Here is a 25,253-nt window from a genome sequence, read left to right as displayed (position 1 = left end):
GCAAATCCAGGTTACAAAATGTCATCAATATCAAGCTTTGAACGCGAAATGATTGAATAATTTGATGTTTCTCAGTATAATATTCTGGTCTTTATATTGCGGATCTTACTCAATCAATCGTCATAATGTCAGAAGTTTTCAATGTTTTCTTTTAATTATTTTTAGGAGAATGGCGAAGTAAAGACATTCACTGGCAATTCTGACGTAAATACGGTGAAGAAGAATGCTCTACCAACTCAAATATACACGAAAGCTATCCGCTTCTACCCAAAGTCCTTCAACGGTGGAATTGCGCTTCGGGTGGATCTTTATGGCTACAACGCAGGTAAGTATTAAATTACATTTTATTTAGTGCCATGGCAGACGGGTGCAACTTCAGTTCTTCGTAATTTCCACTGCAATTGTGTATTCAAGGAGAAGCTAGGGATTGTTTAACTGAAAACGATCTTTTCCCGTCACTCAATTACACTTGACGCGCTTCTGTCACACAAAACGTTTCAGATGTTATTCGATTACAGCAGCTTCGCAATTCATGCTGTTATACGCTGATAAGACAACTGACCATAACTCGTAACGAATAAAACAGCCAAGGATTGTTCGTGGTATAGTATATATATTTTGTATCCGGTCCTGGCAACGTACACATGAAAAAATTATGACAATTTGGATTTTCAACAGTCACCATGAAGGCCTTTTTCTGTTTATTCTGAGTACAGTGTATTCGTTATAGATGTTAGCGTAGATTACAACTTTTGTTCGTTTTGTTTTTCATGCTCCTAATGTAGCGACGATAGCGATGTGAAGGGAGGGTGGGTGGAGGGGGGAGGGGATGTACTCATTAAGTGTTATACGGGAGGCCCCGCGTTGAGGACTATTTAACCCCGTACCCGTTCTGGTTCACATACAAGCTTTAACCGACATCGTTCCATTTTTACATCCTTAAAACAAAAAGGTGTGCTCCATTCTTGATGAAAAGAACCGTACACCCTCAATTTTATAGGGAAGCATTTCCTGCTCAGTTTTTGCTACCGTATCACAATCGGTTCACAATCGGTTCTTGCCGCTCTTTAAAATACTAAAATTTAGCTACCCTTTCGCATATTACGAGGATGAAAAAGCCATCGTTTTCGGGCTGAGCCTTCCTATAAAGTCCACTACTTTATATAGAGTCTCCCATGGCGGACTAACAAGTTCATTTATGTGCGAAATCTCTCTTTGTAATTTCACGTTTCAAAGTATTTGAGAGTATTCGCAGTTTATTATTTGCAGGATACGTGATACGTCTCCTATTTTAAGTGAAGAATAAGGTCTTTATGGAAGAACACAAATGAAGCAAGCAATTAGAAAGTAACAAAATACTCTAATGGCTAATAATACCACTGCGGTACACGGAAATACAGTAAAAACCCGAAACTAAGAACCTACATTTTTGGGAAGTACCCTAAACAGTTTCTTATATAAATGGTAGTTAACACAATTTTAGGCTACTTAGGTTCTTAAAATAGGTTCTTAATTCTGGAGAAAAAACAAATAAAACTCAGCTGCAAAACAAGATGGTCATTGGCCTATTTTCCATTTCCCGGGCTATTTTCTACCCCCCACCCCTCCCCCCCAAAAAACACATTAATGTTTAAGAATATCAACGCATACATTCAAATTAGAGATATATTCTTGCACTGCAGCTGTAATGTACTAATATGATTTTAGAAAATAAGAGCCTGTTTTAATTTTTAGGCTAAATAGGTTCTTGTTTATAGGGGGTATAAAATCCAAATTTTAGGCTAACAGGTTCTTAGTTGCGTGTTTTTACTGTACCAATTTTTCCTACTTTCGTTCGTATACTTACTAGTTAGAGGTTATGACCTACCCTGGATGCCAGAGGTTTTTCCTGATTGGTTTACGGTTCCGGACAAAGTCTCGGCTCGAGACTTTCTCGGCCAGCCGTAACCATGGCAACTGGGCCTCACCTGGGACGAGGGGTACCAGTGCAAATGGTAGTTGCTGTGGGTGATGGGACCGGGTGGGTGTGAGGTGAATGTCAAAGCTGATCAGTACATCAGGAATCTCGTGCCTCATGTGTATTTTATTTTTGTTGTAGCTCTTTCCAGCCAACCTGCTTGCAATTACGTGCTTCCTCAAGGTACGCCACCTCATGGTAATCTGTTAAAACATTTAATAAGTTAGAAAAAAGGCAAAATATTGGAGACTCAAGTACCGAGATTACAGGCAAATTTCTAGGGTCTACTTTCTCATACGTCTAGGACAAAATTCAGCGAGCATTTGTACTGTTTCTGGTAATGCGTTTCTTAGTTCGTCTAGTATAAAGCCGGGTACGAGGCGTATAACGCGTCTAAGTGAACATCGATTTTTGTAGCGCCGTCTTGCCGTGATCAAGCGAGACATAGCACCCGTTTCTTTTCGTAATTATACCAGACGAACTTATAATGAAGCAGAGAACCAGTTGGGCTACAAATGTTCACTCAAGTTCGTCCTACACAGCACAGACGTTTCTGAGCCACGGGCGACAACCGGAAATTGAATTTTTCCCATTTTGGAGCGTTTTCACGCCATCGCATTTGTAACGTCTAGCCACAGTCGTCAACAAGAGCTTTTGTTATCCGTTAAGGAGAAAAACCAGGCCAAAAAAGGAAACATTCGACTTCCGGTTACCGTCCGTGTAAACTGACAATTAAAGAGTGATCCACATCAGTTGACTGGAGGTGGGGAATTCGTCTACCATCACACAATTGCATACACAGAAGGTATCCTGATACTCAGGATGCATCGGAGGAGTCTTATTCAGTCAGTCAGTCCAACTGTCCTTGTGAGATAATTTGCACTGGACTCACAGTGCCCGCCATTTTTTGTGCGCCACATTTCTCACCGCGAAGTTTCTTAAAAGGGAAGTGTCAGGTGTTTATGATCTTTGTTAGAAATGGTGAAATAAGAACTCCACTTAGCTACCAAATAATTCTAGAACAACGAGAGGAAAGAAATAAACTTAATTCGTGAAAGGAACAACTCGTGATCTGTTCTAACGCATTCATGAAACAAACTTGAAAACGAGAGCCCAACATTTTTCAATCCATTCCAACCTATTTTGTCTCTGGCCAGATGCACTAATCGACAGTTTTGTTTCACTGGGGTGGTAATTTATAACAAAACTAGACAATTAGTTCCTTTGTTTCTGTTGACAGACAAACAGTTTTGGGTTTTGAAGTGACATCAAATTCGCGTGATACTTCCCCTTTAGTAGAGTAGGTGAAAGGGACAGCTTGAGCTCGTATGCTTTGCATCTTTCTGAAGTCTTTCTGACGACTGATTTTGATAACAGATCTCATGGTTAGTATTTCTAAGTAATAGTCCTGAGTGGTTAAAATCAGTAAAATGTAGAGCCATCTTATTTCTGATCCTCATGCAGATGGAAACCCCGAACCTGGAGGTCCGGGCACGGTGTATTTTGATGGCTACGAAAGCGGCTTGAGACATCGAGAGTTGAGAGTTGACAATCAGGGGAGAAGATCAAGGGTAAGTGGATCATGCAGTGGATTATACACAGGGCCCAGGGCGCGCTTAAGCTTTTATACCTAGAGTTAGATTTTGTGTGCACTTATTAGTTATTGTGGGTAGTTTTCCTATAGAGTAGATGAGAACGAAAATGTGATACGCGTTAATGCGTGTTAAATTAATACGCATATAAAGATCGCTAATGTTGCTCAGTCATTATTTCGTTATTATTTCTTTTGCAGGTAAGCAGTTCATCAGATGTTAACGCATTCAAACAGACAGGTGAATTATGCCAAATAGCGTCTGTTAAATTTCTGTATTGACCTATATTGATTCTGGCTAACTTAGCAGTTTGTAATTGGTGCTCACACAGCAACCCAGTCAGATTGGAGGCTTTCACTGTTTCCCTTCCCAAAATAACACAAGCCGTATGTGTTCAAACGTAGAGCACCAAGTGACCTACTTTTCACTCTGAAAATATGATGGATAAAGAATATAAGAAATGCGAGGAGCAAGTTGAAAATAGCAAGTGAGCGGGGATGGCGCAGTGGTGAGGGCACTCACCTCTCACCAATGTCGCCCGGGTTCGATTTCCGGACTCGGCATCATATGTGGGTTGAGTATGTTGTTGGTTCTCGTCTTTGCTCCGAGAGGTTTTTCTCCGGTTTTTCCCTCTCCTCAAAAGCCAACATTTTCAAGTTCCATGAAAATGGTCATCATGAAAGCTCTTCATTATTAAGGGCCGCAAAATTGCAATTTTAAATTAATCATGCTCTTTCCACTCATCACTTGCCCCCGGCTGAACTGAAGCGCTATTAAATTCTTAGTCAAGGATCAAGGCTCTTCACATCCCCGCGCGTGTTTGATACACTTTTTTTATATTAATTGTTTAGCAGTTCTCTAACGTAGAAATTTCTGTAGCTTAATGTCCTCTTTTTCCTTATTGTCCCTTTCCATAAAATACAGGCTGAGTTGCATGCATACAAACTAACAAAAACCTTTTTTTCTCATTGTAGGCGCTACGGCATGGCTTTTAGTCACTGCTGATCACAAACTGGAGAAGATAGAAATTTCAAGAGGCGCTCAACTCGTCATTGTAGGCTCATCTCACAACCTAACCGTAGAGAACATTACTGATGACAACACCGGTCATCTTTACCTTCTGCCTTCCATGAACCTTCAAATCAACAGCGTTCTGTCACCTTGCGCACGGATCTTTCACGGGGCCGAGCTTATTCTGTCCGATATGAAACCCAGCGTTTCCCTAGAGCGTACAGTTGATATATACGGAAGTCTGTTTATTAGCGGGTCTCCCAGTGTTTTTATAGGCAAGGAGCAAGGCGTAGTGACATTACACCCGGGTTCTAGTCCAAGTTCCCTGACCTTTGGAGAGCTGATTATTGAGACGTCAGGTCATCTACGGCTGTTGAATTATGACAAACAATCCCCGCAGTCATGCCGCTGGTCTGTTACAACGACAGGCTCGAGATTCACGCTCAGCGCTAGCTCCAAGATGGATGTCGATTGTCCGTTTAATTTAACAGGTGATCAAATGAATATCGGGCGTAGCGCCGTGCTGAAAATTAACGGTAATGGTTCCGTGTCGTACGTCTCCATGAATAACGTCTTCATAACAGGAACGTTTGACCCCGGAGTACTATCAATGTTGGAAGGTTGGAAAACTCTGAGAATTGAAAGATACGGGCACTTGCAGTTCTTCCCCTTCGGAGACGTGCGACTCGATACATTTTACACAAATGGGAATTTCTACGTTGAAGGAGCAGTGTACATGAGAGGCCGTGATCCAGCTGTAACTAGGACAATCGAGATTGACCAGTATGGAAATGCAATGTTCAATTTATCTCTCAGCTCTAACTCTTTGACTTTCGTGCAGAGTAAGCCACAAGAGTACGGCTCTCACGGCAGGCTGTCTCTGAATGGAAGCTCGCTTGTTCATGCTGATATTGTAGTAGTTGATGGCGTATGGAAATCACAGAAGCTCAGGATTGAACCAGGTTGGAAGGAGTTGACTGTTGAACCCGGCGGCACTTTCCACTTTGACCCCGTGGGTGTTTATAACCTAAACAAGTTCCACCTGAATGGCGATGTCAAATCTTTAAATGCGGTTGAATTGGCGGGCTTGTCGCAAGAGAGAATCATTCAGTGCGAAGTTGGCTACACCGGAGTGGTCCTAATCGATTCTACAGATCTTACAACAATTCGTTGCCAGTCCGCTGTCCTCTCAGGAATGCTGCGGGTAGGGAACTTGTTCATAGGCTCCCGGTGGGATTTTCTTAATGTAAGCGGGAGCAATGGGAAATTCTACTTCGAGACTTCTAAGCGGTTAAACATTAATCAGACACGGGTCAGCGGCTTAATGCAGACAGGGTCAGCGGTTGGTCCCAGTGTTCCTTTAACTGGTGATTCATTTACCATAGAAACTTCAGGAACAGTAAGCATTCATTATCAAGCCCAGCCTACAGTGATCACTGACGGTGCAATTAATTCCACTCTCTACTTAACTACCGTTCAAATTGATGGATTATTTAGACTCGGTTCGCTCTATCTCGTCACCGAGAACCTTAGCGTCGGGTCATCGGGACGGGTGATCGTGGACGGCGGAGGAGCACTCGGAGGAACGGGACCTGGAGCCGGAACTCAGCATAATAGCGGGGGATCTGGAGCGAGTTACGGCGGACGCGGAGGACGTGGGGCACAGGCACTTGCTCAACCACTGATTTATGGAGATATTTTCTCACCAGGAGGGTGGGGAAGCGGTGGCGGTAATGGCTATGGGGGTTCCGGTGGGGGTCGTGGAGGTGGCAGAATATTTCTTCAAATCAGCCAGACGCTTGATGTTGATGGGCTTATTCAGACGAACGGACTCTCCGGGCAGGTAACGTAGATACAACGTTGCGGTAAACGTAGCTTGATTTTTAAAATCTGCTTTATCCTTTGAAGATATTTGTCAGTCAGGCACCGTGTCCATACTCTACGCTTCTACATGCGATGACTTTAGAATACGAGAGATAACTTCTTATCGATGATGGAATACAGACATCAAGCTGGAATTCCACAACCTTGCACAGAGTATCTAAAGCCCCATTCACACCAACAAAACATGCTTAATTAAACCAGGTATAACGAAATGAGAATTGGTAATCGAAAGCTGAACCGTTGGCTTTGACATAGGATTCAAGTAAACTTTAACTTATGCTTTCATTTTTGCTAAATCTGTAGTCGACAAAAATCTGAAAGCAGCTTTTATGAAGGAAACAGTTTTACACTGTGTTTAACTAAAAAGCTTTTAAACGTGTTTAAGCCTTGGTGTGAATGGGGCGTAAGTAAGAGTTCTTTTGTAGTAGAACCAGGTTGTGAAACGGCCTTGTTATCTTCCAATCTGCGATTTGCAGGATCGTTTTCACGTAATACCACAGTTTTGACTAAGTTTTATACGCGGCATCCATGGAAATTGGCTTTTCATTTTGTCTCTGAATAATGATTCTTTAATTTTAGCTCTAGTCAGCAGTAAACTAGTTCACAGTGATTGTAATGAGCAGAGGAATTTTCACATTGTATGAATAGTTTCTTTACTCTTCTTTTATATTCTATAAGGCTATTAAAATACGATGTGAGTAGACTTACGTTTATGTTGCAAAACCCTCTTTTTTGCCTCTTTTGTACGATTAGACCTCGGGAAGTGGTGGCGGAAGTGGAGGGTCTGTGTGGGCAACCTGTCAACAGTTCACCGGGAGTGGAACTATCCGTGCCAAAGGAGGTAATGGGAACTCTAATGGCGGCGGTGGAGCTGGAGGAAGAATCACAGTAAATTACATCACTGGCGGTTTCCATAGCGACCATGCAGATGCAAGTGGTGGACGAGCAGGGTCCGGAAGTAGCGTGGAACCGGGTGGCCCGGGGGTCATTTACTTGGACGGCAAATCACCCGCTATCAAAAATCTGCGAATCGACAACAAGGGACTCAAACCATTGGTAAATGTTTTGGAGTTTCAAATTTCTCGAAATTCATGGAACTGTTTTTTTGCGATTTCAAGTAAATATGGAGGAAATCTCTCATCCATATTTCACTCGATCGTTCCTGGAAACTGACCGTGGGAGATCTGGGTGTGAAAAGAAGGTTCCCAAAGAGTAACGATGAAATCCAATGGTAAAAATAGAAAAATATGAGGTTCTCCACAAACATTTTGTCCAATGGAAACGAATGTGTAAAGCTTGAAATACGTAGAATAAGGAAAAACTGTCGGTTGTTGCCCGAAAGAAAGCAGTTAATTTCTAAACGGCTTGCGAGTACCGCGTGCAATTTAGCCGCTCGGATAAAAATATTTGAAAATTCATAACTCTGTGGATATTCCTCCTACAGAAATAATTATTGTGGTCCGAAATATTTGAGCGGTTAAAATTTGGGCGTGTTTACAAGCTCATGGTCACTTTTCGCTGCGAATGAATTACACAAGTCCAACACAAAATGTTTTAAAAAAAATAAAAATTCTGTGAATATTCCAGACCTCCTACAGAAATAATTTTAGTATCTAAATAAACGTTAACAAAAGGTGAATACAAGAAAGATAATGTTTGGTTGTGGCCCGAAATATGTGAGCATTTGAAATTTGTGCGTGTTTACAAGCGCTTGGTCACTATGCGCTGCGAATGAATAATTACACAAGTACAAAATAGAGCATTTTAAAGGTGCAGGTCTATTACCTTTCTCCCGCTGCTCTTCCAATGGTATAATGTCGTCTCTTTTCTCTTGCTCTTTCTTCTGCTGCTCTTCAATATATTTTCATCTCTTTTCTTCTGCTCTGTCTTGCTGTTTCTCCCATTGTTCGTCACTGATAATTCGCCTGTTTGCTCGTGCTTTCAGTCGCTCTCTTTCACGTTGAACTTTGCTTATTCGTCGCCTGGCAAAAGAACAACATGATTTCCATAAGAAAAGCAGTGGGGTTTGTATCAAAACAGAGGCAACTCAAGCCTCACTACCATTCAAGGGCCAGGGGCTAAACCAGGGGTTTAGGGGGAACGTTTTCCCTAAACCCCAATCTGGGACTGTGCTAGCCTGAGTATCAGGCTTTTTGGAGGGGGGCGGGGGGGGGGGGACGGGGGGGAAAGGAGGGAAGAGAGGAAGGGGGAAAAGGGAAGAAAAGCCTTCTCCTCCTCTTCTCCTCCTCCCCCCTCCCCTCCCTCTTCACCCTCACCCCCCTCCCCTGAGGAAGGCTTGATACTAAGGTTAAGACTGTACAGCCACGAGGTTTCTTCTGTGTCTCTTCAATTGTTTGTTTTGTTTTTTCCTAGGCTACACTTAATGGAAATTTCGATCAGTTCAAATATACAGGTTAGTACCCATGTTTCTCTGAAGGATGCTCAACAATTCGGCTCAGCCTCTGCTGAAGAGAAATAAAGAGACTCAAAAAGCTGGCAGTAGACGAATAAAAGTATCAGGAAAGAGATTGAGCACAACTACACTAAGACGCGCATAAAGTAGCGCATTTTTCGAATCACGAAAGTGGTCAGGAAAACGTCCTGAGATTTAGTACAGTAAAACTTTTATCGCGAGTTTCGTTATATACTTTTTAACGCTGCAGCCAACTTTTTTAACCAGGAGCGTGTGTCACAGATTTTGGTTTATTATGCTATACCAAATCAAGTTTAGTCTTGACCTTTCCTTTTTTTTTTTTCACTCCAGGAGCCGTAGCATATCTTAACCCTCCTTCCGACAATTTCATTTACGACTTTACATTCATTGAAGTTTATGGTGGCGGTCATTTGGTTTTCCCGCGCGCGGGAACTGAAGTGCGAGTTGATACCATATATGGAGATGACACCGGTTACATACACGTGCCACCCCACAACACACTGAACATGACGTCAACATCGGAATACAAACGAATCAACGTTACTTGGGCACCGTTTGTTTACGAAAGCGCCACCTTTGTTCTGCCTAACGGAACAGTTGAAATCCGTAGAGCTGAGAGCTTGAGTTATCCAAATATACAGCGAAGCTCACAAGTCACATTTTGGGGAATCGTGTTAGGATTCAAGGCACATCTTATGGTTGGCTATGGGGCAACAGTTTCTTTTGAAACGTCGTGTCCACGTAATTTAAACTTTGTTGGCATAACGGTGCAAAAAACCAGCCAACTCATCATAAACAGCAACGCGGAAAATGTGTCTGATGGTTGGATCATAGAGGTCGCGAAGGATCATGGACCAGTTTATCGTGAGGGAGTGGTGACGATAGAAGGTGATGGTTCGTTTGTAGCTCGATCGTTGACACTCAAAGCTGTGTCAGTAGTGGTTGATCCACGTGGAAAATTGACACTCGATGGAAAAGGATACCTTGCTGGTAAGATTCTAAGTCAGTCAGTTAATTATTCATACAGGCAATCGTTTAGTCTTTCCATTTTGTACTCGACATACTCACTCATTTATGGAGCCAGCCAGCCAGTCAGTCAGTCAGTCAGTCAGTCAGTCAGTCAGTCAGTCAGTCAGTCAGTCAGTCAGTCAGTCAGTCAGTCCGACAGGCAGCCAGCCAGTCCGTCCATCCTTCCGTGAATCAGTCAGTCAGTCAGTCAGTCAGTCAGTCAGTCAGTCAGTCAGTCAGTCAGTCAGTCAGTCAGTCAGTCAGTCAGTCAGGTAAGCGCTCGTGTTGATATTTAGTGGGAAACCTCTTCAGCATCAACTCATTAAATCTTATTTGTTATTTCAAGGTAACGGTCCCGGTGCGGGAACTGGGTCCTCAGACGGTTCAGGAGCAGGGTATGGTGGTACTGGCGGAAGCGGAAGAGTAACCATGACAACAGCTTCGCCTTACGGAGACTATACTAATCCTCGATTATTCGGCAGTGGCGGTGGATTGGGCAGTGCTGGTTCAGGGGGTGGTGTGCTTTTATTAGAGATCGCCGAAACTTTGGTTGTTGAAGGTATGTCACAGATAATCTGGCGCTAAATGTTACCATCAGGCTATGAAGAGTGAACCGAACTGTTTTAATCATAATTAGTAATTATAAGAATTAATTATAATTGTTAATAACGAGCATAAACTAAGCCAGTGAATAGTAGTTTTTGTACACACTGATTGGCTACTCACCTACGGGCATTTTTCTCCAATTCCTCAGAAATAAAGGGGCTAATCGAGGCTGGCTTTTCACTGGTCTCGGTTTGGGATATAATAAAACAATTATTTACCTCAGTGTCAATGAAATCAGAATACTAGATTCTTTATATCGTTTATAGCAAAGGTTAACGTATTTCTTTAAATAATAGCCTTCTCACAAACAATTGAAATTAGAAATAATTGCTATTACAATTTACCCAGAATTATACCTTTTTTGGGAGCAGATAAGAGAATGCCACCTCTGGCCATTATTCGAGAAACACCTTTTTCTATCCTTTCTTCAGGAACCATTACCGCCAGTGGAACTGCAGGAGCTTCTTCTAACTCCGGTGGAGGCAGTGGAGGGAGCATTCTGATTCACACTCGCGCTCTGGAAGGCTCCGGAGTGATCGCTGTTAATGGGGGCAATGGTAATGCCAACGGTGGGGGAGGAGCCGGAGGGAGAGTGGCTATTTACTGGCAGGACAGGGAGTGGTGGTACGGCAAACTGACAGCATTCGGTGGCAGCTCTTCGCATGGTGGCAACGGAGGACCTGGAACAGTTTACCTCAAGGTAAGTCGTATGAATTGACTAACATAACATAACATAACGTAACGTAACGTAACGTAACGTAACGTAGTGTAACGTAACGTCACGTAACGTAACATAACGTAACAACATAACATGACATAACCTTTATTTAAACACGATTCGTTTTAAAGAATGACAATGCTTGAGGGGTCGTCTATAGACTAACTAAAAATAGAATATCAGACAAATTCTAATAAAATAACTGTTGGGTATTGTCCCTGCAATCTATAGTTACGTTCTAGTGCGAGTTTCGATATGTTACGCTCTAATGAATACAAGGATACTGTTAACTGTTTAAAGCTATCTTGCTTTTTTGTGGTGATGTTGGGACGGAGCTTTGAATAGAAAGTTCTTTCAAGTAATATTTGATTTTTAGGTTATTACTGAAGGGACGTTGACGTTAAAGTTTAAAGGTTATGCTTCTATTTGAATGAAATTTTGGTCACAAAAACGTTTTGATTACAGATACTAAATTAGAAATGCATTATGTTGTCACGTAAACATAGAAGACATACATGTAAACATTTTGGCAGGAAACACAAAACAAGGCTTCCGGGCAAGATTATATGGTTTAAAACATACACTGAAGTCCTTACAACGTGTAGTAAGTCGGTGAATACGGTGGCATGAAACACACGACTTTCTGGGGGTGGAAGAAGCTAGCTTATTTTCTTTATTTAAGTGTAACTACGACGTTTAAAATGTTCATTTTTCGACCCCTTCACAGGACACCCAGTTCGGCGTAAACAACAGGACCCTAATCTTTGACAACAACAACTTGAGCCCGCGAACCACTGAGTTATCAGATTTCTCTTCACTTGAAGTCGACAGCGGCAGGGCGTGGCTGCAGCCTATTGGTCAGGAATATGAACTGGAGGAAGTGCACATTTTGCGTAGAGCGCACTTGGCACTTCATCCCAACATTACCAGGTTAGTCGTACGGTAGAATCATCTTTACTCAGCGGTTTCTGTCGAGGAGGTTGTTTGATTGTCATAGCCACAAGCTGATATGACAATTTGTATACTTAAATGAGTTAGGTTACGAAGACGAGATTCATTGGTTCTCAAGCAATCCGGATATCAGCTCTTATAACCTACCGATTAAATTCCCGTGCGCTTTCATTTGACGGAAGCCGTCACGTGGTACACATCGGGGTTACCAGACAACGTAACACATCCGATTTGATGTTTCACGTCCGAGTTTTTCAACGAGATTTATTCATAGTTTTGTAACGTTTTAATCCAATCACATTGTTAAGAAAGCCGAGTAAACCAATCAACTTGGATTTAGTTTCGATCGCTGGCCTCTTTCTCTTTACCACAATAAAGAGCTTTGGAGGGAATCAACGAGAGGATTATGTACTTTCAGGCTTGCTGGATATGTCGGGAGATGTTGTACTATCGAATGAAAGATTCTCCTCAAAATTTCTCTTTTTCTTCTCGGCCAGCTGTTTCGTTTGGAGAACCTTTCAGCCCTGTGCATTATTCTCGGATACATCAACCACCCGAAAGGGTGCCTAAAAGGGCTTCGGATATATCATCCACCCGAAGGGGTGCCTGAAAGGGCCTCAGATATATCAGACGCCAGAACAGGACTAAATATCCCACCATTGAAAAGTCGTATGAAAAAGGTGGCAAACATTGTTGTCGGATTGAAGGCAACTCCCTCATTTGTTGCGCGCTTCGTTGACTTTAAGTCCAGGAATGAGCCAGTTCCGTGGAATAACTGTGAAATATTTTGATTTTACAGACCTCATGGACTAAAGGTTTACAGCTTTGTAGGCGATGGCACAGGTGTAATACACGTGGGACCAAACCAGATCGTGATTGCTCAGATTGCTGATCACGAATTATTTGAAGTAAACGTGTATGTTCACAGAAATGGCCACTTTCACCTGCCACCGACATTTTCGTGTTATGGTATTCAGATCACTACAAGGTGAGTTTAGTTTAAAAGCGGTTTTTGTTTTACATCTCGAAAGGAATTTGCGTTTAGTTTTTAATTCGATATTCCTTTACCAAGTTCCGTGATTGATGCCTTTTTCTGAACCAACTCAAACAGAAAAAAAATTATATCTAGTTCATTTTAGTGTTCTCCTGTTGGGTTTGATTACTTTTTGCGCAATTTTGGTGGCTTTCAGAAATTTTGGAGAATCCAAGATGTTAGATCCAAGGTGGCTGCCATTTGGGAATCATGACGTAATTCCTTCATGAAATTATATCGTCTCTTCCCGTTGTGGACCTTGAAAAAACACCTCTGGACGTACTATCCAGCCCCCGGGTTTCATTGCCATAGGCTTAGTATTCTCGAAGATATGAATGGAGGTTGGGGGGGGGGGGGGGGCAACGGACGAAACAACCACGGTCTAGTGTCACCACACCCCTCTGAGCGGGATGGCGAAATGCTAGTTATCGCCAGGTTACCACGAGAATTTTGTTCCCGCCTTAGCGGTGTACCAGTACCCATCTGTACACCTGGGTGGACAGAGACAGTATGGAGCAAAGTTTTTTGTCTCAGGAAACAACGGGATGCTGCAGAGATCAGGACTCAAACAGGTGACCTTCAGGTCGACACTGCGACGCGCTAAATAACCGCAACCATCTTAATATGTTCGCTTTCAAGTGACGTAGAATCATAGATAAAAAGGCCACTTTCTCAATTATTCATTCTGTGAAAGCCGGGGCAAGCAGAAGCCGGAAGGGTACCTTGGTTAGTAAACAAAGACATATAACAGTTACCTACACTTGTTTTCACTTTCTCTTAGGGGCTACCTCGGCGTTGAAGACATGACAATTGCCAAGAACTGTCATTTATACCTCGGTCTCACAGGCTCGACAGAGCTCGCCAATACCGAAGGAACCTACAAATTAAATTCCCTTACTGTGGCCGATGGAGGAGAGGTGACGTCAACTTCTGGCGTAGGTAGCAATTCGTTGACGCTGAACATTGATGAGGTCAAAATCCAGGGTGGTGGAATTCTACACATGGTGCGCATGCGTATTTTTGCTGGGAATTTCACAGTGGATGATTTGGGACATGTGAGAGGAGACACCGTCGACGCGAGGTTAGCTGTTTTATAAGAGTCTCCTTATAGGAACTTTTTGTGATCACTAAAGATGAAATGTCGTGACATCTAAACAAATTCTCCTCACATGTAACATGATAAATACACAGAGAACAGGAAGGAGAATTTACATGTTGATATTGTGATTTAAGGATTTAGGGACTAAATCATCGCTTGATGTTAATGGGGTTCTTCAGGCGTTGTCAATTTTGTACAGTGAATTTGGAAATGATTTATGTAAGGTGTCACACTCTAGTTTATGAAAAGGTCATGTAAACATTTCTTTTTCCTCCAGTTGTGCCGCTGGTGCAGGTGTCGCAAGCTCAGATGGATCTTCGGGCGCAGGGCATGGTGGGAATGGAGGACGCGGGAAAGCTCAGACGCGTGTTGGAGTTGCATATGGTCACGTGTACGAGCCTCAGCACTTTGGATGCAGAGGAGGCCGCTCAGGGGGAGTGGGTGGAGGCATAATACGCATGTCCGTAACTGGGACACTTCAAATTGACGGAACAATCAGCTGTAATGGCGCAAACGGCCAGCAGGATCGCTCAGGAGGAGGAAGTGGTGGCAGTATTTGGATTGAGACAAATCTGATGAAGGGATACGGAGCGGTGCAGACAAACGGAGGAAACGGAGATACCGAGACACAGTAATTAAACGCTTTTGTTATTGTAATATCTTAGTTTGGGGAGCAGGGATGGCGCAGTGGTGAAAGCACTCGCCTCCCACCATTGTGACTTGGGTTCAATTCCCCGACTCAGCGTCATATCTGGCTTGGGTTGGTTGTTGTTTCTCGTCTTCGCTCAGAGAGGTTTTTCTCCAGGTTCAACTTTTCCCCCCTCTCCTCAAAAACCAACATTACCAAATTCCAATTCGATCTGGATTTTTATTGTCAATCACTTTATCATGAGCCACAGGCTCATGATACTTACTTCACTTTAGTTGTTTTAGTGGTGGGTTCTGGCCACGAGGTTGGTCAGATTAGAGAACAGACGTTGGGAATACAGTCATGTTTTCCACGTTCTGTTTCCACTTACACGTAGTTGTTGAAAAGAAAACGAATCTGGAATTCCGTGTTTCAAATAGAAACGCGCCTGAAGCGACCACACGAATGTGTTTGGAAGACCTGGAATCTTTTCGTAAACACTAAACGCTCGTGGCTTAGTTTTACACCTACTTTTTCGTAATTCAACCAGTCCCTTCTTTCTGTTGTGTAAATTTAAACATGCATGTGCAGCTTAAAGTGAGCAAGAAAATAGTGAATATTTTTATTCTCTCAGTTAATATTTTTGGACTATAGGCACTATTATGTGATTGTCCAACTGTATTAGTTTTGACTCTATAGGATTTAATATATTTTTTCACTACAAAACACTCATGATCCCCGAGCGGACATTGCTCATTTACTGTTTTAAATCGAGATAAACATGTTTGTAATTTGTCTTCGTTTCCTATGTTTCAGCCATAATATATTCCATGGCGGAGGAGGAGCAGGTGGACGAATAGCAGTTTACTTCAGAAGTAACAAGACCTACAGCGGAGTGTTTGAATCCCTCGGGGGAAATGCTCAGGGGGATGCTCTCCCTGGGGGCGCCGGTACCGTGTTCCTGTACCATCTGATCCACAAACACCGCACATTACTTATAAGTAATGCCGGGAGAAAGGCGATCCCTGCCGCCCATCGCATCATCAGTGACTATTCCAAACCAGACCTGATAACTGGTAAAACCTGGCTTCTTCCTAGCTCTGGTCAACATAATTTTTCTGGCGATCAAAATTACCACTTTGAGGAATTGCAGATTTATGGTGGAGCCCAGTTGGCTATATTAACCGAGCCTCATAATCGGTCCGCTTCGATTTTCTTCCGGAACATGATCGGTGATCGCTCAGGGACCATCCATGTCGGTTATAACCAAACCATGGACTTGGTGCGACCGAATATCGATTTACCGTTCCATGTTCGAGTGTATCGAGGTGGATTCCTTGGCCTTGCTCCATCGACGGAAGTTCACGGAGTCGAGATTCACGTGGCCGGAGTGATATCCTACGTCAAGAATCTAACACTGCATCATGGCGGTCTTTTGTCGTTAAAGGAAGACTCGCGAACAGGAAACGAGGCGATGGGAAACGATTTCAAGTTTGACTTCATCCGTGTACAGTTCGAAGGAGTCATAGAAATGATATCTTCGCCTGTGACGCACAACGGAATGAATTTGACTGTGCGAGTACTGCATATCGAAGGAGGTGGAAAAGTTGAAGGTAGTGATCTGAGAATCCTCGCTGAAAACATTAGCATCAACACAGAGGGTCTTCTGTCTGTAAGCGGGCGCGGATACAAGCAATCTGACGGGACGGGTCAGGGTGTTCACGGGACGATCAACCTAGGACTTGGGCCTGGAACTAGTGTTGCCGCATCTGGTGGAGGGCACGGAGGGACGGGAGGGAGGGGAAAGAACACGCCTAAAGTTGGAGTACCGTACGGTAACATGTACGAACCAGTGGAGTTTGGAAGCAGCGGTGGAGGGGCATCAGGGAAAGCAGGTAACAACAAAAATGGCAATTTTAAAATCACCATTGTCAGTTAAGAGATAGAATTGGTGTTCTTAGCCTCCATTTTCCGAGTGTTAAGCGAGTTTGATTGCTGAGTTCAATGAGCACCCATCTCGAATAGCGAGAGCTGGGGACAGTGCGGAACATGTGATTGGGTGGCAAAGTGAGCGGATAATGTCGGCCGCCACCCAACGGCGCCTATGGAATTCTTCGAAGAGGAAAATAGTAAAAATGGCTTAATAGTTTAACTGGTAGAGCACTGCACCGGTATCGCAGAGGTAATGAGTTGTATACCCATTCAATCCTGGATTGTTTTCAGGATTTATCTTCGCAAAATTTTCGTAGAATTGATTTAGAAACCAACCAGGCTCCGAAAACTATGAACTATGAACTATGAACTATCAAGCCTCTAAGGACTGGAACAACTTAGACAATGACATTAAAAACATCAAATCATTGTCCCTTTTTAAGGCAAAGCTTAAAAGTTTGTGAATGACGATTGTTCAGCTATTTTTAAATTCGCTTGATCTTGTGAAATCGTTTTTTAGGTAATTGTATTTTTTGTTTTATTTTTAATTTGCAGGGCCCCACTAAAAACCGCCAAGGCGAGTGGGCTCCCTGGATAAATATTATTATTATTATTATTATTATTATTATTATTATTATTATTATTATTATTATTTATGCTCGGAACGTTATTGCTCGTTAAAATTGACCATTAAACTGAAATATCGGTTTATCCTGCCGCGTCGCGTTGTCTTCTGTATTTAGAAGTTTGTAGCCTAAAATCGCTCATGATAAATACCGACATGACATTTTTTGTATTCATAGAGTTTACTTAACATTTGCTACTGCGCAATTCAAGGCGATCGCTTAACGAAAGAATTTAATTTTCCCGAGACAAGCCCAGACAAATCGGCCATTTCTTTCACGAAATTTAGACTTAAACCGATTGCGCTTGAAATCTCTTTTAGGTGCCGGAGGTGGAACAATCTTCTTGAACGTCACTAATCTTCTGGAAATTGACGGAGCCCTCTCGGCGGACGGTGCTGACTCCCTTCCCCAGGGGGGAGGGGGCAGTGGCGGTAGCGTCTGGGTACACTGCTACATCATCAAAGGCTATGGAAAGATCACTGCAAATGGCGGCTCGTCTCCCGAGGATACGTCACATCCATATTATTATCATGGGGGAGGGGGCGCAGGGGGAAGAATTGCTGTCTACTTTAGAAAGAACGACACTTTCTCATACTTCAGGTGACATTACTAAAATTGATACTGATTTCACTTAACACCCACAGATCCGCCATAATTGAAGCCTAGACTAAAGTAGGCTCGATTTCGCCGCTCTTTCGAGTCCGGGACTCTCTCCCCAGGAAGAGGCGGGAGCACAGGCTCGCTTCACCGGACATCGGCTGGAAATCGATCCTATGACTAACGTTAAGGGTGCTCAACTGGCGTGACGCAGGAGTGAATTTGATATGGTTTTCCACGGACTAATTTCATAGGCTAACCGTAGATTTGTCCATCAACAGCGTGTGGGCTAATTGATATCCGGGACAATAATTACAGGGGTGGGGTGCAACTGTTACATTTTAGGCCAATAACTAACGGCGTAAGTAGCTGTCGGTTAATCGACTTAAAATCTCACAGTTGATAGACTAAGTAATTGATATATCACGCCATTATCTAATATTTCCGTGCAAGAACGTAACCACTTCTAATTAAATCATTTTTGTAGTTTTCTTGAAATCGACTATCGTCGACTATCGACTACATGTGCGTTACACTGTAGGCGTTCTTATCCTCCGTTACCTTTGGGATCCTCTGGCCGTTTTCATGGAAATGTTTTCGTGATCTCCCCTCTTATGCCCATTTCAATTTTCAATTGGACGCCCTTCGTTTTAATGTAGTGTTTTCTTTTTTCTGTCTAGTTACCAAGCTCACGGAGGAAAAGCGAAGACAGGACTACAAAACGTGGAGAATGGAGGGCCTGGTACAGCTTTCCTATACCACCTGGTGCATACTCATCGTACATTGCTTCTTGATAACAATGGGGGCAAACCACTAAATAAGCACATAAACTACGCAAAATTAGACGAAGAAGGTAAAACATCAGTTCTTTTAACCCTTGTAGTTTCATTCTCAAGCTCGAGACTGCAGAAGGTTTTCAAATTTTGGTTTGAAGGGGTAATGTCGTAAACATTTTCGATGGTATTTTGGTCAAACATTTGGCATAATCGTGAGATATCACATCAACTTAATTATAAATTAGACTTACGAAATAATTAAGACGATTATTTCCAATTTTTATCAAAAATACAATATTGAAGAATTTGTCATCGTTGGCCCAATTTGTTTAAGTTGGAATCCATTTACATCTTAACCATCCGTGCCAGAAACCTTTAAGGCCCGTTTAAACTGTTTCAACATTTGCTTCAACATGCATTCAACACAGTTGTTGAACCAAATGTCGGGGGCGTTTGAACAGGTCGTCCAACATTGTTGAAAGCGTAAAGAAATGTTGAAAGCTTGTTCAAAGCGTATTGAATCAAATTTAAATTGGTTTAAACTGTCATTCAACATCGATTCAACATTTCCTTTGTTCTTGAAAATGTTGAATGACCTTGAAACCGTTTGAACACTCCGTTCATGCAACATTTGCCCAACATCCCTTCAACTTTCGTTGAACGAATGTTGGACAAATGTTAAAACCGTTTAAAAGGGTCTTTACATTGTGTTAATAAAATAACTGGCCATTTGTAGCCTTTTGCAGCTCACCTTTTGGCCCATCACCGCAATGATATCAAGGAAAACTCGTCAGATGAAATAGTAAAATCAAATAATCTTTCAAAAGATGTGATGGCGATGGTTGTAAACCTGTGAAATATTACAGGCCTGGTTTTGTTCAATGTATTGGGCCAAGTTATGACTAAATCATTTTCTTTTCCTTCTCAAAGGTTGCAAGGCGTGGATAATGCCCGAATCAGGAATCCATCATTTTGCTGATCACAAACACAATTTTCATTTCGAAGAGTTACAGATTTACAACAAGGCTCACCTGGGTATCTGGCCTCTCGCGGGAAACGACACGAGAAACGTTTCGTTGTTCTTTAGACACATGATCGGGGATAGGAGCGGAATGATTCATATTGGAGATAAACAAGTCATGGATTTGAAGAGGCCTGAGATCGACATGCCCTTCAGTGCCCAAATCTACAGCGGAGGTTTTCTTGGCCTCGCTCCCTACACACAAATCCATGGAGTTGAAATTATTGTTCGGGGTGTCCTTGCTTACATCCAGAATATGACGATACACCATGGCGGCAATCTGTGGCTTAATCATGGAGGGAGAACAGATAAACGTCTAGGAGAAAACCAGTATGAGTTTGATACCATTCGAGTCCAAGACACTGGTACCATTCATTGCGTCACGTCACCAATCAATGACCCCGACCTTGTCTTCACGACTCGCGCGGTGTTTATTGAAGGAGGAGGGCTGATTCGAGGCTCACGCCTCACATTTGTCACGGAAAACATTACAATCGACGCTGGTGGATCCTTGATTGCGGATGGTCTGGGGTACAATACGTCACATGGTTACCAAGGCAATGGTACTCATGGGCCAATCAATCCTGGCCACGGGATTGATGCTAACGGGGCATCAGGAGCCGGACATGGTGGGAGCGGAGGACGGGGAAGTTTGACAGGAGGTACCACCAAAACTGGGTTTGCCTACGGAGATTTGTACGAGCCTTATATATTTGGTAGCGCTGGTGGCAAAGGATCAGGTAGTTCTCGAGGCGGTAACGGTGGAGGTATGTTGTGGATGAACGTGACTGGATTGATTGACGTTGATGGGTTGGTATCGGCCAATGGTGAAGATGCAGCTGCATTGACCGGAAGTGGTGGTGGCAGCGGTGGAAGCATCTGGATGTACTGTAAGAGGATCAAGGGCTATGGAAGGATAGCTGCTAACGGAGGAGCTGGTTCCACGCACAGTGGATCCCCAGGGGGAGGGGGAGCGGGAGGGAGGATTGCAATTTATTTCCAGGTGAACGAGACGTCAACGTACTTTGTGTATGAGGCGCGAGGTGGAGCGGCCCTTGGATGCCAAATTGGTAGAGAGGATCTGTGTAAGGCTGAGGCCGGAGGACCGGGTACCGTGTTCCTTTATCATATGGTCCACACGCATCGTACATTACTCATCCATAACGGAGGACAGAAGCCGCTTGTATCAGCGATAGCAGACTACAATGACTTAACCAGCGATGGCTGCCGTGCTTGGATCCTACCGCAATCGGCAAATCATGATTTTGCCGGGAAGGGCCGCGATTTTCGTTTTGAAGAACTTCAGGTTTACGGAGGCGGTCATTTAGCGCTGCTAACTGAGCCCGTTGGTCGGAATGCGTCGTTATTCTTCCGGCACATGATCGGAGATCGCACCGGAACTCTTCACGTTTCCGAAAATCAAGTCATGGATTTGCACCGACCGGAAATAGACGTTCCCTTCAGCGTGCACGTGTATGCTGGTGGTTATCTTGGTCTGGCGCCGTACACGGAAGTGCACGGCGTGACATTGTACATTTCCGGCGCGGTTGACCACATTCAAAACATGACGCTCCATCACCGCGGAGAGTTTTGGATGTACCACGGGGGAAGGACAGCCAATCAAACGAACAGCTCTTTCGAGTTCGACACCGTGAGAGTACAGGACGATGGCGTTATGCGTGCTTTTACTTCTCCAATTATTCACCCTGGAATCACGATTATTGCCAGGGCGTTCTTTATTGAAGGAGGTGGACTGTTCCATGGCACAAGGATGACTGTTCTTGGAGAGAATATCACGATTGATGATGGTGGGCTGATGACGGCTAATGGACAGGGTTACAACAGGTAGTTTACTGATGTTTGTTGTTAATTCGCTTGCTCTAAGAAATTATCCCACTGGAAACACTAGAAAGTTCGCTCAATAGCTTACACTTGAATGATCACACATGGGAAAATCATCCAAACGCATTGCATAGCGTGAGAAATAGGAACGTGCTGTTCAGCAGCTTTCCTTTTAATGGTTAAACTCAACACAGGCTTGCCTAAATGTTTGACTACGTAGTAATGTTTGATTCTGTGTTTTTACATTTGTTAACCAAGGGACTTTGTGAGGGTCTCCCCTTGTGCTTTTTTCTACTCATTTTTATCTTATTTTGTTGCATAGAACTCACCCTCAAGGTTCTGGCCTCCATGGGATCATCAATCTAGGTGTCGGTTCATCACACATTTACGGTTCCTCCGGCGCTGGCTACGGTGGAAGAGGTGGACGAGGAACACATGCCGCAGTAGTCGGAGCTGCATATGGAGATCTCTACGAACCCCTCCGATTCGGAAGTTCCGGTGGGGGGCGGAAATCTGGAAGAGGAGGTGGAGTGATTTGGTTCAATGTCACGAATGTCATTCAAATTGACGGACAGGTGACAGCTGATGGAGACCCAGGCGGGGATTCTGTAAGTGGAGGGGGAAGTGGAGGCAGTATCTGGATGCACTGCTACAGGATGAAAGGTAGAGGATTTAAATATATTTAGATCCGAGATTTATTTTCAATTTAGCAAGGGATCAACGAACGCTTTTCTTGCAAGTAATACAGTAATAGGTAATGGAACAGAAAACTAACTCTGCAGTGTATGTTTAAGTGCTTAAGTGCACCCCATGAATTTCCTATTGAGCGTTAGCCCTAGTAAGGAAATAGGAGACCGCACGAGCCAACGAAACAATGTTTGACTTCGGCGGGAATCGAACCCACGATCTTCGGATTTGATCAACCGCGACTGAGCTAGGAGGCCAGATGAGAGCAAGTCATACCATCCACTGCAGAGTGCATTCTCTGATCCATCATTTGTGTCAATAGTACTAGTGACACAACATCCATTGCATCTTTCACAGTGATAGGTGCTTCGTTGCTCCGTTTTTTAGTAGTGACCTAACTTCTTTTCGAACTACAGTTCTAGGATTTATATTCCGTTTGAGATATTGCTTGTAGATGGTCATAAACTATGCTCTGATATCTCTTATCAGCATTCTCTTTTAAACTAGGAAATAGTATTCCTTATTGAGTAATTCATAATAAGAATCTTTTAGTCGGAATTCTGCCTTCGAGAATTGTTTTCTCCAGTTCATTAAAAAGAAGATCTTGTGGGTTTTCAGTAGTAGGGATGTCATCAGTCTCTTGTATTTTGATTACAGTTGTTTGGTCTTACTTTGAATGACCTAAATTTTTGAGTACCTTGGAATATGGTTTTACGATTGTGTGGTTAGAGGTAAATAATAATGTACGGTTTATATCTGAGATTTATTATTGTTTCTTGGAGAGGGTTTCGTACCCTCGTGTGCTTTGTCAACCAATTCTTTTGTTGTTGTTGTTTTTTTTTTTTTAAGGAACTGGAAGTATCACAGTAAATGGCGGTGCCGGTGGTAGTGACTCTGGGGGAGGGGCTGGTGGAAGGATCGCTGTGTACTTCACTGAAAACACCACCTACACAGGGTCCTTCCAGTCAAGAGGAGGTGCCAAGGGCGGTGCATCCAACACTGAGGCAGGAGGTCCCGGGACAGCATTCCTATATCACCTAGTTCACACCCATAGAACACTGTTAGTTGACAATGGTGGCCAACACCCGCTGAAAACAAGAATATCTGACTATTCCGATCTTTCACAAGACGGCTGTCGAGCGTGGATATTGCCGGAATCGGGAAGCCATCATTTTGCAAACGGTACTCACGACTTTCACTTTGAGGAGCTTCAGATTTACGGAGGGGCTCACCTGGCGATCTTAACCGAACCGGTGAATCGTCCGGCTTCGTTGTTCTTTCGATACATGATCGGAGATCGTACGGGAATGATTCATCTTGCCCTTAACCAAGTCATGAACTTGCATCGCCTGTTTTTGGACATCCCTTTTAGCGCCTACATCTACGACGGAGGGTACCTTGGACTTGCACCAATTTCCGAAATGAACAAGATCGCAGTGCACGTGGAAGGAACGCTCGATCACATTCGAAATCTCACAATTCTTAACGGTGGCACGCTTCACTGTTACTTGACAGGTTCGACTGGCGAAAGAATTAGGCGTAATTACATTTTCAACGAGACTGTTAGAATCATGGCGAGGTCCCAGATCCGAACCTATAGTCCCAACGCTCATAACGCGGCGTACATTCTTCAAGCTAAAATCCTGACGGTTGAGGGAGGAGCTGCTATTAACACGTTTAACATGAATATAACAGCTGTCAATCTAAACGTAGATGATGGTGGTGTTATCGATGCAAGCGACGGCGGTTACTTAGCAACGAAGGGACCAGGAGGCTTACAAACGACCAACTGGCTTCGCGGGGGCGCAGGGCATGGTGGGACTGGCGGGAGAGGCAGTTGTGGGGGTTACCACACGTGTAGGATGAAGAAGGGACTTCCGTACGGGAATTTGTATTACCCGAGGGATTTTGGAAGTGGTGGCGATGGAAGTGGCGGAAAAGGTGGCGGGGTTTTGAGTATCAACGTTGAAGATATTCTACAGGTTCAGTTGAAAATTTAATTTTTTTGCTGTTTATTTATTTAAACTCGCAAAATAAAGCGACTTTTCCCCCATTTGGGAAAATCTTTCGTCACTAAACACAAATCAATATTTGAGCCTTCGCTAACGAAAACCATAACGCAAGTCAGGAGAAAAAATTTTCGCTTGCTTGAGTCAAATTAAACAGCAGAATAGCGTTTTTTTCGTCGCGGGAGTAGTGTCTAATTTTTTTTTGTCATATAGCGTGGAAGAAGCTCGCTTTAGTTTGGGCTGGGCTGATTACAAGCATGATTATGATTCTCTCTTCTTCCTTTACTATCTTTGTTAACAAAAGGACTCTTCGCAGTCTGTGATAGGAAGGAATATATGGTTTTATCGACTGAGTTGAACTAACAGTTGAACTTAGTTGATAAAACCAAATATTCGTTTCGACTCACCCACCGACGCAGTAACACAGTTCCTTAGAAACTAACCCCATATCAATTTATGATAGGAAGGAGATTGCCATTAGAACTTGCACAGGCACATGAATAAACTAACCACAGCTTTTTAAATAAGAAAACGAAATTTGTTTTCTTTGTAGGTTGATGGCGGCATCATCAGTAACAGCCGTGACGTCAGTAACAACAATGGCGGCGGAAGCGGCGGTAGCATCTTAATTCATACCCAGGTCCTCTCCGGCGGCCACACTGGTATTATACAATCGCACGGTGGAAGCGGAGCCACGGGCTCAGGCGGTGGATCGGGTGGTCGGATAGCCGTTTATTACAGCAACAATGACACACACCACCCATACAGGGGAAAGTTTGACACCAGTGGTGGCAGTGCTGCTTCCGGTGCGGAGACTGGTGCTGCCGGGACTGTCTATCTCA

At 43.4% G+C, this 25,253-nt stretch overlaps 1 protein-coding gene and 1 long non-coding RNA gene across 2 annotated transcripts in view; one reads left to right on the top strand and one right to left on the bottom strand.

The window, feature by feature from the left end:
* LOC146458394 (uncharacterized) overlaps positions 1–25,253 on the top strand; it is a 125,707-nt gene that overhangs the window by 5,401 nt on the left and 95,053 nt on the right. The window contains exons 4-24 of the mRNA XM_085090786.1: positions 166–325; positions 2,099–2,140; positions 3,422–3,528; positions 3,750–3,789; positions 4,524–6,403; positions 7,198–7,500; positions 8,818–8,857; positions 9,209–9,868; positions 10,233–10,445; positions 10,924–11,192; positions 11,938–12,140; positions 12,961–13,149; positions 13,976–14,275; positions 14,571–14,924; positions 15,738–16,816; positions 17,800–18,079; positions 18,757–18,929; positions 19,783–21,718; positions 22,038–22,378; positions 23,252–24,384; positions 24,965–25,253. The exon at positions 24,965–25,253 is cut by the window's right edge and continues 377 nt beyond it. Coding sequence (XP_084946912.1) covers positions 166–325; positions 2,099–2,140; positions 3,422–3,528; positions 3,750–3,789; positions 4,524–6,403; positions 7,198–7,500; positions 8,818–8,857; positions 9,209–9,868; positions 10,233–10,445; positions 10,924–11,192; positions 11,938–12,140; positions 12,961–13,149; positions 13,976–14,275; positions 14,571–14,924; positions 15,738–16,816; positions 17,800–18,079; positions 18,757–18,929; positions 19,783–21,718; positions 22,038–22,378; positions 23,252–24,384; positions 24,965–25,253 — 9,991 coding nt within the window. The remainder of the gene's footprint in view (positions 1–165; positions 326–2,098; positions 2,141–3,421; positions 3,529–3,749; positions 3,790–4,523; positions 6,404–7,197; positions 7,501–8,817; positions 8,858–9,208; positions 9,869–10,232; positions 10,446–10,923; positions 11,193–11,937; positions 12,141–12,960; positions 13,150–13,975; positions 14,276–14,570; positions 14,925–15,737; positions 16,817–17,799; positions 18,080–18,756; positions 18,930–19,782; positions 21,719–22,037; positions 22,379–23,251; positions 24,385–24,964) is intronic.
* On the bottom strand, positions 2,004–8,500 carry LOC146458396 (uncharacterized). Its single transcript, XR_014858245.1, has 3 exons — positions 8,230–8,500; positions 7,153–7,315; positions 2,004–2,160 (listed from the first exon to the last, which is right to left on the bottom strand). It is a non-coding gene; the product is annotated as an uncharacterized LOC146458396 (long non-coding RNA).

This window comes from Pavona decussata, unplaced genomic scaffold, assembly GCF_977016875.1.
Source record: "Pavona decussata unplaced genomic scaffold, jaPavDecu1.1 SCAFFOLD_233, whole genome shotgun sequence".
Taxonomy (NCBI): domain Eukaryota; kingdom Metazoa; phylum Cnidaria; class Anthozoa; order Scleractinia; family Agariciidae; genus Pavona; species Pavona decussata.
This window is presented reverse-complemented; position numbering and strand designations above follow the sequence as displayed.